Raw genomic sequence first — 13,039 nt, 5'->3', positions numbered from 1 at the left:
CTCTGCAGTTATGCCACGCAAATCCACACGCCGAGATCATGACAATAATTTGGTCTCATGGACAAGTAAATGGGATTTTTTAAATATAAACTTCGTCAGAAATCTATTTTCTATAGTAAACAGGTGAACAAAAATCATATCACAGAACAGGCCTCAATAATTAAAGAAATAACTAAATATGCAAACAAAATAAATGTAACAGAAGGTGATAAATCAAGGTTGTTATTCTTGCAATCACAATTGGATGAAGTCTATATGAGAAATGCCATATTGGATCAAGATCTAAATGGATGGAAGAAGGGGGAAAATACAGCTTTTTTTGTAGGTTAGAAAAAATACATCAAGAAAGGAACTCTATGAAAATCTTAATTATTGATGGAGCAGAGTGTTCAGATACACAATTAATAGAAAAAAAAAATAGCTAGCTTCAATCAAGATTTATACTCTTCTTCCTCATTAATATTAAATCCTGATCCTCTTTTTGAAAACTTAGCGACTATATCCCTCAAATAGATGAACAATTCAAACTGACATGTGATGCAGAAATAACATTTGAAGAGCTTGATTCTGCTGTTATGTGTTTGTCATTAGATAAATCAACTGGCCCAGGTGGTATTACATCTAACTTTTAGGGATTTGTTAAGGGAATTTCTTTTTGCAGCTTTTTTAGGAAATTATTAGAAATTCATCTTTGCCTAACTCGATGAGACAAGGGCTAATCACACTTATTCCCAAACCAGGAAAGGATGTTAGATTGTTGGACAATTTACGACCTATAACTTTATTAAACAATGACTATAAATTGTTAACTCATATATATAATAATCGCTTAAAATCACATTTGTCCAAAATTATTGGGGAGACTATTAAACTATTCTAAACAAACACTAATAGCTCAGTTGCCCTACCAACGGGTACTTCACCCAGATTTGATATCAAAAGAGGAGTTAAACAAGGCTGCCCCATCTCACCTTCACTATTTATTTTGGCTACCGAGATGTTGGCTCTCCTTATCAAAACTTAAAAAATTGAGAACTTGGAAGTATTTGGTCAGAAAATTGTGATTAGTCTGTTAGCTCACGATGCAACGTTATTTAAAAAAAAAACATTGATCAGATCCCTAAAGCAACTGAAAATTACTTTTCCAAATTTTCAGGCTTAAAACTTAATATTGAGAAATGTGAAATTATCACCATACACGAATGTCATCTTACAACTGCAAATAACATTCCCAATTAAATCAAATGTTAAATATTTAGGCATACACATTTCTAAAGATGAGGTCAAGATGGAGAAGCAAAATGTCTGGGATAGATGGAATGAGTGCAAAAATAGACTTGAGGTATGGATGCAGAGAGATTTATCTATTTTTGGTAGAGTTTATCTAACTAAAATGAAATGTCTGTCTAGATGCATCTTTGCCTTTCTATTTCTAATAAAGCCATTAAGACTATCAACCAAATTAATTTAACTTCATATGGAAAAAACGTGTGCATTATATCGGGAAAGCACAACTTATACAAGATTATGAAAATGGGGGATTACAGTCCTGTATAAATGGTATGTTAAAAATTAAATGGCTAAAATATTTTGTAACAAAAATAAATGTTGGTTTTTCGTTCCTAGAGGTTTATTTAAAAAATTGGGTGGAGTTGATTTTCTATTAAGATGTGATTTCAGTGTTTCTAGACTACCAATAAAATTATCTTCATTTCACCAACAGGTTTTGCTTTATTGGAAATTATTATACAATCAAAACTTCACTCCACACCAAACCTCAATATGAAACAATAGATTTATTTTATTTAGATATAAATCTTTGTGCATTCTTGATTGGCTTGAAAAAGGTGTTTGGTCAGTTCATCACTTGATGAATGAGGACAAGAGCTGGTTATCATTCAGTGGTTTCTGCTCAAAATACAACTTGCACGATGAAGGTAAACATTTTGAACGTGTATTAAAAGCTATTCCAAAAAGTTTTATAAACCTTGTACAAAACAGCTTTACCGACATCTCAGATGGTTCATGTGATCTCCCATGACTTCTTTTTAATGGTAATAACCTTAAAGCATCGCTTCCCAACAAAATCATCCGCTCTTGTTTAAATTTTCTAATATATCCAACATTGTTATATTATAACAATATTTTTACAAACTTATGATAAATCAACCGTTAAAATACTACGAACACAATATATTGCCTTTCCAGTGGCTCCTAAAGCAAAGGAAACCCATTTCAAAATATTTAAAGGTATTTATCCATCATCTGAGTTTTTAAGACACCAGTTTAATTTTAAACAAAATGCTTGTGTGTTCTGTAAAGTTGACATTGAGACTACTGATCACCTTTTCTTTTCCTGTGAGTACTCTGGTATATTTTGGAAAAATATGGTTGGAGCTAAAGATACAATCACTGCCCGCTTTTGAAAGAAAACATAGGCTATTATATTTGGAAAACTACTGGATGATAAGAATAATAACTTTCTTATCAATATAATTCTGATTTTAGGCAATTTTTATATTCACAAATGCAAGCGTATAACTAAACCTTATTTTTCAGTCTTTAAAAAGGATTTTATTTGCAATTATGTTCCATCATTGGAACATATGAAACGTAAAAAGGCCAAGAAATTTGTTGGAATAATAAGAGAATTTGGTTTATCAGAAGAAGAATAAAGAGACCCTTTTTCATTTACTTTTTCATTTATTATTATTATTATTATTATTATTATTATTATTGTTATATATTATTTATTATAATTTCCTTGTTTTGATACTTATTTTTTGTGTAATTGTTTTTGACGTTTACACACTTTATGATGCTATTATAAATGTATATTTTGTTCTATGTTTTTGTTCAATAAAAAAAAAACGACTCATTTCTGTTTCTTGTATATAACAAGAAAGGTTTTGTGATGATTTGCGCGTGCGCATTGTAAAATTAACTAATCACTCTCCGAGATGATCATCTGAGTCATGGTAAAGATTCGTTCAAAAAGAACGACCCATCACAAGCTCCGGTGGGCTAGCCTTAGCGTTAGCTTTGGCTGAACGAGTATGCCGCCGAGTCGTCACCCACTCGCCCCGCTGTGAGGGCTCTAATGCCGGAGTCGGGGGCTGGTTATCTCCGCCTGCGGCACCCAGACTGTCCGCTACAGGAATAACACTGCTCTCACACTCTCTAACCCTCTCTAAAGTCTGGATGCGCTCCTCTAACGCTGATATCTTCTCCATCAGATATCACTAACATGAGTAAAGGACGGAGACCGATTACCACTAATGACGGAGGAAGAATGTCTAAACATCCTGCACTCTACACACTGAACGAGCTGAATATTAGACATAATATCGTACCTGAGTCAGTGTTTAGTTGTTTGGAGCTGAATTCCGTTTGTTGTTCTTAGAAGAAGAAACTTGCGCGTTCTCCAAAAAGCGCCGAAAAAAAAGCCGAAGTCCAATAGTATGAAAAACGTATTATTAATATTATTATTGTATAAACGGAAAAGATATATAATTTAAACGCTGATACAAACGCGAAACTTTTGCGGAAACTATACAAAAACAGGAAGCTCAGGAAGTATGCAATTTAAGCAAAAAAATAAAAAATAATAATAATTGAACAAATAGTACTAATAAATTAAACAGTAGTCTGAAGTAAAGTTATTATTATAACAGTTGTCATCCAAGCCAGTTCCTCTAGGTCTTGTAAAGTAATAAAACTAGATGAAGTTTATTAAATGTATTATAGCTGTGGATAGTATGCTATGAAAAAAGATGATGGTTCTGATGATGTAATTTTAGGAATTAAATAAAATTAAAAAATGAGAATATGAACCAAGTTGTTTATGAGAAGCTTTTTCAAGATTGGTTCTAATAATATTTATTTGGTGACTTAATAATATTTAAATTTTTGAAGCATTTCAAGATTGTTTAAATAATTTTGCAAATGTTAACTTATTTGCTTACTGACTTAGCAATGTTCTGCTCCACACTCCAGCCCAGTAGATGGTGGTAATGCACCTTTAAACTGACTGTCAACCAACAATAGACTCAAAAGAAAGAGAAAAAAAACCTGCTGGGACATGGAGTTTGAAGTGAAAGAGCGCTTCTTTGTCCACACAGTTTTGAAGCTCTGATACTCTCCAGAACATCACTAATAGTGAGTAAATGGGAAAATTCCCACCTGATCTTCTCAGTTAACAGTTACTGCAGTTCTGGACTCATCAATCTGTGTTTTTCCTCCAGTCTCCTGATTCTTTACAGCTCTTAGAATGAAACCCAGAAGGAGCTCTTTAGGAAAATCTCCACACACTCCTGCTGATACTGGATCAAAGGTAAAGTTTACTCATCTGTCTTATTTCTCTTTATTGTTTTACACACAGAGAATTCATTTATTGTTTACTGAGTACAACACTCTTTATGAGCCCTTAAGATTTAATAAAGTAAGTGTATAACTGTGTGTGGTGGCTCAGGTTGTTGAGGCTCTGGGTTGCTGATTGAAGGATTGGGGGTTTGATTCCCACCACCAGATTAACATTGAGTAATGTTGGGTCCTTGGTTAACACTACCAAGTTAACACTACACCCCATAAAAACAAGCCACTGCTGTAGAAGAATTTAGTTAATCTGGCTATGAAGAATCAAGTATACCCAGCATGGATATATAAACTGTATTAGCTAGTGTGTGTGGTGTGTATACACAGGAATGTGCCACATATGGTGTACATGTACAAACTGTCGTGTCCAACGTGTGTGTATTGGAATGTAAGTAAACATGGTTAAGTAAGCTGAACCTAGACATTGTGCCCCCACCGGGGGTGTGCTCAAGGGGGGAGGGGGGCTCCTAATAGGACACAGCTTTTGTACTCTATTTTTTGATGAAACTTTTTACAATTAAAATAATAATAATAATAATATTATAATAGTAAAAAAATAAAAGTTGTAAAATCATGTGAAATATACTTCATGAATTCAATAAAATAAGTAAAAAAAAAATAAGTAGACCTGAATAACTACATCTAGTACATTGAGTAGATATGCTTGAAATGCAAGGTAGAAGAAACTGAAAACTAGACTATTATTTAACAAACAAATGCTACATTTACTAAATATTTTAACTGAATTTAATTTGTACTGCTCTATCACAGAATTAATATGTTACACTTATATTTACCCTTTACTCAAGGGGTATTTTAATTGAGGTTAATGTATCTAATGACACCAAATTATAAACAAAGAAACAATACACACATTACCATTTTAATTAATCATCTGAATGGTGCAAACTTTTTACAGAAGACTGCCCATAAATAATGATGCTGGTTGATGAAGCTCAAAAGTCACACCAGTGAAAAGCTTTTAGGAAAAGTTTACTAATTTGATTACCAAAGCCATTTTGCTCTTACAATGCACAACATCATATATAGAGAAATTCAATGGAGAGAGAAATAAAGGGAGCTTTTGGTATGTTCTATTATTCTGCACAATCAGAAGTCCCACTTTGACTTGACTATCTCTTCTATAAAAATTGATTTCGCATTAATAATAACTATATACTTTTTCAACTTTAGTTAATAAAAAAATCTAGGGGAAAAATGAAATATTATGGAAAGGTTCATTTTCTTTTTTTAATTTAATAGACAATTTAAAATAAATCCAGAAAGAAAATTTACTTTTACCATGATATTCACATTTTTCAAAATGCACTGTACACAGCCAAATTAATAAGATTTGCTTTAGGAACATTAGTGTTTAACTATGTTAAAAATACGCACATAAATAAAGTGAGTGTGCGGAGCCTCGGGACTGACTGCAGTGAGCGTCGGAAGGAGAGAGCCACAGCAGGGATGACACTCTAGCTCACGCTGTTCAAACCTACTTTGATCTGTGTTTCCTTTTTAAAGTGTGAGAGTAAAACAAGGAGACACGCGGTTTATTGTGCGAGGTGTGTAGCTGCTTACTTACCAGGATTTATAAGGAGTGTTCCAGGTGCTTCTTGTCCATTTTCACACCAGTGTGTCCTCAATTATTTTCTCTAATGTTACATCAGATTTACCATGAGCTCTATGCAAGGGGGAATTTTTTAAGTTATTGTTTTTAGCCAATAAGAATATTGATTTCGAATGAGTGATAAATGTAGTGAATTAATGTAGTAATGAATGCTAATTTCTATTTTTGAATTAAACTTAAATTATAGCATAAATTTAAGACACAATTAATAGTTGTTTTTTAAGCAGTTATTTTGATACTTCTAACTCAAACAATCGTGTGATTTAAAATATATATATATATATATATATATATATATATATATATATATATATATATATATATATAATATTAAGATACCATAATCTTTTCATTATTGTGAAATTTACAAGCCCACAGAATAATTTATTAATGTGTATAGTGGAAATTCTTGGTGGTCGAAGCATATATAATGGCGAAGACAGAGGCAGTTGCTTTGCAGACCAACACAGGCTGTTATTGCTTCATAAGAAAGGCTGTAATCTTCTGGAAACAAAACCAGAGACTCAGAATGATCTCTACATAAGTAATACATAAGTTAATAAGTCCAAAGGTTCACATACTTTTTCCACGGTGCACTGTGAATGTTTACATGTAATGTTCAATAGAAACATGAAAAAATAATAATGTTTGTGTAGTATTATTTTAAGCAGACTGTGTTTTTCTATTGTTGTGACTTAGATGAAGATCAGAGCACATTTTATGACCAATTCATGCAAAACTCCATGTAATCCCAAAGGGTTCACACATTTTTTCTTGCAACTGTATATTGTCATTTAACATTATGGAGTTTGGCAAGTATTCTCTGCCCCCATTTTACTACAATTCAACATAATGTTATTGGACTGGACAATTTAAATGTTTACTTCATTTTTTCGCCACACTTACTGATTTTACTTATTAAAGTACAACAATACCACATGAACAAATAGAATTTAGTCAAACAAATCACTTGTGACGTGGTTTGTTTTATAGACCTTTCAGTACACTGCAAAAAATCCTAGCATTTTAGCAATAACAGCTGGTGTTAGTCTGCAAAGCAACTGCCTCTCTAATCTGTCTTCCCTGTTTTATATTCTTCAATCTCAAATTATTTCAATTATACATTCCTACATGTTCCCCCAACATTTGTGATATTTGGGGACCCCATTAAGCATACACACAGTGGTGCCGCACTGTCTAGGTCTGTCTCTGACTTTACCATATCTAAGTCACATTTCACTATACACACATTGGACACACAAATAGTTCAGACAGTTCATACATGCTGTTCATACATATTATTTTACAGGAGCAAGAAGTGTTAAGAACGCAATAGCAGTTGGAGTGTACTCGGTCTGGTGTCCTAAACTACTGCCCTGGATCAAGGATCTGTAAATTTCTTTTGCAGTGTCTTATGACATACAGTAATTGAGAAATTCTCTAAAGTACTTATCCTTTACAGGGTTATACTGACCCCAAATCCTGGATGGGGTGCCAATTTATCAAATGAGGCAAATTTGGGAATGCCAATTAGTCTACTTTGCATGTCTTTGGACTGTGGGAACCCATTACAGGGAGAAAATGTAAACTGCACACAGAGACAGAAGATGTACCCCCAAAGAACTGTTGCAGCAATGAGATTATTAATCACTGCGTCTACTATCCAATCAAAGGTTCTTATGCATTTGCTTATTTAAAATAAAATACAGTGGTGTGAAAAACTATTTGCTCCCTTCCTGATTTCTTATTCTTTTGCATGTTTGTCACACTTAAATGTTTCCGCTCATCAAAAACCGTGAACTATTAGTCAAAGATAACATAATTGAACACAAAATGCAGTTTTTAAATGAAGGTTTACGTTATTAAGGGAGAATTTTTTTTTTTTAAATCTACATGGCCCTGTGTGAAAAAGTGATTGCCCCCCTTGTTAAAAAATAACGTAACTGTGGTTTATCACACCTGAGTTCAATTTCTGTAGTCACCCCCAGGCCTGATTACTGCCACACCTGTTTCAATCAAGAAATCACTTAAATAGGAGCTACCTGGAGCTACCAGCGAACCACAGTGAGAGCCATTATCCACAAATGGCAAAAACATGGAACAGTGGTGAACCTTTCCAGGAGTGGCCGGCCGATTAAAATTACCCCAAAAGCGCAGAGACAACTCATCCAAGAGGCCACAAAAGACCCCAGGACAACATCTAAAGAACTGCAGGCCTCACTTGCCTCAATTAAGGTCAGTGTTCACGACTCCACCATAAGAAAGAGACGGGGCAAAAACGGCCTGCATGGTAGATTTCCAAGGCGCAAATCACTTTTAAGCAAAAAGAACATTAAGGCTCATCTCAATTTTGCTAAAAAAACATCTCAATGATTGCCAAGACTTTTAGGTAAATACCTTGTGGACCGACGAGACAAAAGTTGAACTTTTTGGAAGGTGCGTGTCCCGTTACATCTGGCGTAAAAGTAACACAGCATTTCAGAAAAAGAACATCATACCAACAGTAAAATATGGTGGTGGTAGTGTGATGGTCTGGAGTTGTTTTGCTGCTTCAGGACCTTGCTGTGATAGATGGAACCATGAATTCTACTGTCTACCAAAAAATCCTGAGGGAGAATGTCCGGCCATCTGTTCGTCAACTCAAGCTGAAGCGATCTTGGGTGCTGCAGCAGGACAATGACCCAAAACACACCAGCAAATCCACCTCTGAATGGCTAAAGAAAAACAAAATGAAGACTTTGGAGTGGCCTAGTCAAAGTCGTGACCTGAATCCTATTGAGATGTTGTGGCATGACCTTAAAAAGGCGGTTCATGCTAGAAAACCCTCAAATAAAGCTGAATTACAACAATTCTGCAAAGATGAGTGGGCCAAAATTCCTCCAGAGCGCTGTAAAAGACTCGTTGCAAGTTATCGCAAACGCTTGATTGCAGTTATTGCTGCTAAGGATGGCCCAACCAGTTATTAGGTTCAGGGGGCAATTACTTTTTCACACAGGGCCATGTAGGTTTGGATTTCTTTTCTCCCTAAATAATAAACCATAATTTAAAAACTGCATTTTGTGTTAACTTGTGTTATCTTTGACTAATAGTTAAATGTGTTTGATGATCAGAAACATTTTGTGTGACAAACATGCAAAAGAATAAAAAATCAGGAAGGGGGCAAATAGTTTTTCACACCACTGTATATATGCGCACACGTGTGGTCACAGTGTTGTAGTAATCAGTACACACGTGCACAAATGTTGATTTTACTAGTAAATTACGCACACAAAGACCCAGCCGGGGAGATGATTACCCACAAAAAAGGCAGAACACAAATCAACTACTGTAAAATATGAATGATTTGGAGGTATTGACGTCAAAATGGATGGGACATCTAGAACAATAGGACTGGCTAGAATTACAATATTAATTTTGTGTAAATCTTGGGTAAATCTCCATCCTTTTCCACCTGCCTTTTGTATAGGATTAACAGGTGTATTATATGGAGATTGTAAAGGAACTAGGAAACTTTGTTATATTAATGACAAAATCATTTTCTCAATATCTGCCTTTTTATCTGGTGAAAGAGGCTATTGTTTACAATACACAGGTGTCAGTGTTTTAAGTTTTGCTGTGTATGGTGTAGTGCAAACTGTGCCCACTTCATTAGCTTGAGTAGACCACAACCTCGGAGGAACAGAAGACAAGTACAATGGGATGACAATAGATTCATCAGTAGAATCAACCTGTGGGATCATATCAGAGAACATAGTCAGATTATTAGGGGTCTTTAAAACGGTTTTGCCCACTGCAAAAGATGTACAACAGCCTAATTTAGACAGTACATCTCGGCCTAGTAAATTGAACGGAGATGAAGGTATCACAACAAATCAATGACGGAAATGCAAATTTGGATCATCTGGGCTATTTACAGGAAGTTGAAAAGGTTTAGGGCATGAAATTGGGACCCCATCAATTCCTACAGAGCTGATGGTGGATGCTCAAACAGGGCTGCGGTACTGAGAACCACAAAAAAAAAAGAGCATGTAGCTCCAGTATCTACCATGAAAGGATAAGGAGTACCATTGATATTTAACATTAACAGTTGTTGTTAAGACACGGAAGGATACAGAAAGGTGTGGAGAACACAAGCTCTTGACCGTGAGACAGTAAGCTAAAACGATACAGTAAAATGAGTTGTTGTAACTGTAATCTATCGAAGCTACAAAACAGAGCAAGCGACTTGTCGGGCCAACAGTGGATTTATGCAAGAAACTGTAACAACCGTTGTACTTTGATGTTGAAAATAAACGAGACAAAAAAAATCAATGAAACGTCTGAAGTCGTGAGTGACACTGTGACTGTGACTAACATGCAAGTACAGGGCCCTTACGATTGTTAATAAAGTAAGTGTATGACTGGATGTGGTGGCTCAGGCAGTTGAGGTTCTGAGTTAGGGGTTTGAGCCGCACCACCAAATTAACATTAAGTTATTTATTGGGTCCTTGGGTAACCCTACACACCATCGAAACCAACCACTGCATGTCCCTAGAATAAAAGGGACAAAAGCCCATGTAAAAAAATAAAAAATAAAGCACTGCATGTTCCTGATCTCATCTGAAACTATTATCAAATAAGCAAAGCAAAAGACAATTGTGCTATCTGTTAGCTAGGGGTTTAGTTAGCTAACTAACTAAAGTTCATTAGATGGAAAGACTTATTCACTTGTTAGATGGAAGTGGAAGAAGTGCTATTTTCTTCTTTAATAATTATTTTACTAATAAAATTAGAATTAGAAGGATTTTAAAGTTTTAAAAGTCAGGGCCCATACTTTATGAGCCCTTGAGATTGTTAATAAAGTAAGTGATGGCACTGTGTGTTGTGGCTCTGGGTTGCTGAATGGAGGGTTGGGGGTTTGAGCCCCACCACCAGCAGATCAGCACGAAAATGAACATCGACCCTGGAGATGTGTGATCACAGTGCTAACCTGTAGTCAGGGTTGGCTTTTTCCAAGCCTGTTGTCCAAGATAAAACCATTCCTCAGTAAAAAAAAGACATTAAAAGTCATCCTTACTTTCATTTCGTGTTGAATTGACTATTGCAATGCCCTCCGTGTACAGTAGGTATTAGCCAGGCTGCTCTTGTGTGACTGCAGACGATACAAAACACTGAACAGACTAAGAAACATGAAAACATAACTGCAGTCCTCTATTTACTTCCTTGAGTTTCACTGTTAAAGAATCCAGGGTGATGACCACAGTACAGGACCACGCTTTTTACTGAGGCCAAATACGTGCTACCTGGGACGTTCCTACGTATATTTAGAGTCATTGTTAAGCATCGTACAGCACTTTTGATGATGGTGTTGTATTTGAATGTGCTTTGCAAACAAAGGTAGTAAACTAGTAACCAGTGTAAGGATCTATCCAATGACGTGTAAATGCAAACTGTAAAATCTAAATAAGAGCATCTGCTAAATGTAAATGCTAACCACTACACCACTGCCACCCTCACTGCGTCAGTGAGGGGTGAAAGAATTGTTGCAGCAGTAAGATTATCAATCACTGTAGTTGCTAAAGATTTTGCTTATTTAAAGCTAAACCTCGACTTTTTTTGTGGGACCAGGTAGTGTATATTTGTATATACTTACAGGTGAGAAATTTTATGGTCCAGTGAAATTACAAGATTATAGTATCTATTAGAGAAGATGTTTTGATTAACAATATGTGCTGAAAAGAAAATTTATTTGGGTAAAACATGTACATTATTTAGTCATGTAAAATCATCTTTTTTTAAATGTTTTTCAGATGTACCACTGTGCAGATTGTGGAAAGGGTTTTACCCAAAATAGTTCTCTCAAAACTCACCAGCGCATTCACACAGGAGAGAGCCTATATCACTGTGAACAGTGTGGAAAGAGTTTTACCAGTGACTGTCATTTCCAAAGACACCAGCGCATTCACACAGGAGAGAGGCCGTATCATTGTGAACAGTGTGGGAAGAGTTTTTACCGTAACAGTCATCTCCAAAGACACCAGCGCATTCACACAGGAGAGAGGCCGTATCATTGTGAACAGTGTGGGAAGAGTTTTTACCGTAACAGTCATCTCCAAAGACACCAGCGCATTCACACAGGAGAGAGGCCGTATCACTGTGAACAGTGTGGGAAATGTTTTGCTTCTCAGACTACTCTCAAGCAGCACCAGCGCATTCACACAGGAGAGAGGCCGTATCACTGTGCAGATTGTGGAAAGGGTTTTACCCAACATGGTTCTCTCAAAACTCACCAGCGCATTCACACAGGAGAAAAGCCGTATCACTGTGAACAGTGTGGAAAGAGTTTTACTTCTCAGACTACTCTCAAGGAGCACCAGCGCATTCATTTAGGAGAGAGGCCGTATCACTGTGCACAGTGTGGAAAGAGTTTTACTTCTCAGACTACTCTCAAGGAGCACCAGCGCATTCATTTAGGAGAGAGGCCGTATCACTGTGCACAGTGTGGAAAGAGTTTTACTTCTCAGACTACTCTTAAGCGGCACCAGCGCCTTCACACAGGAGAGAGGCCCTATCACTGTAAGCAGTGTGGGAAGAGTTTTACCCGTGACAATCATCTTCAAAGACACCAGCGCATTCACACAGGAGAGAGGCCATATCACTGTGAACAGTGTGGGAAGAGTTTCAGTGACTGCAGGAACTTCAAGTATCACCAGCAGGGACACACAGGAAAGCAGCCATATCACTGTGGACATTGTGGACGGAGTTATACTTATTTGAGTTCATTTAGAAAGCACAAGTGCTCTAAGATGAATTCATCAGATCTTGATGTCAATTAGTCAAGTTAAAAATCGTGAAATTTCTTATGGCAGTAATGAGTCAGGAATTTTGAAACTGTTGCTTTTTGTCCACATTTTAGCAGAATTTATTATTGTTATTTTTTTATTGTTATGCAAGGGTCTTGTTTATAGAAAAGTCTATAAACAAGACCCTTGCATAAGCCCCTTGTTTGTCCAGATGTTGAAGGATGAAGTGCAGTCCCATGTTGACTGCATT

The 13,039-nt window shown here is 35.9% G+C and overlaps 1 protein-coding gene across 1 annotated transcript; it reads left to right on the top strand.

Moving 5' to 3' along the window:
* Positions 1-4,288: 4,288 nt before the first annotated feature.
* Positions 4,289-12,884, top strand: LOC128515982 (zinc finger protein 239-like). Its single transcript, XM_053490279.1, has 2 exons — positions 4,289-4,333; positions 11,797-12,884. The coding sequence occupies exon 2, from the start codon at positions 11,797-11,799 to the stop codon at positions 12,820-12,822; it is 1,026 nt and encodes a 341-aa protein (XP_053346254.1). The 5' UTR covers positions 4,289-4,333; the 3' UTR covers positions 12,823-12,884.
* The last annotated feature ends 155 nt before the right edge of the window (positions 12,885-13,039 follow it).

Source organism: Clarias gariepinus, chromosome 28 (assembly GCF_024256425.1).
Source record: "Clarias gariepinus isolate MV-2021 ecotype Netherlands chromosome 28, CGAR_prim_01v2, whole genome shotgun sequence".
NCBI lineage: Eukaryota > Metazoa > Chordata > Actinopteri > Siluriformes > Clariidae > Clarias > Clarias gariepinus.
The sequence above is the reverse complement of the archived record's forward strand: the minus strand, read 5'-3'. Positions and strand labels throughout refer to the sequence as shown.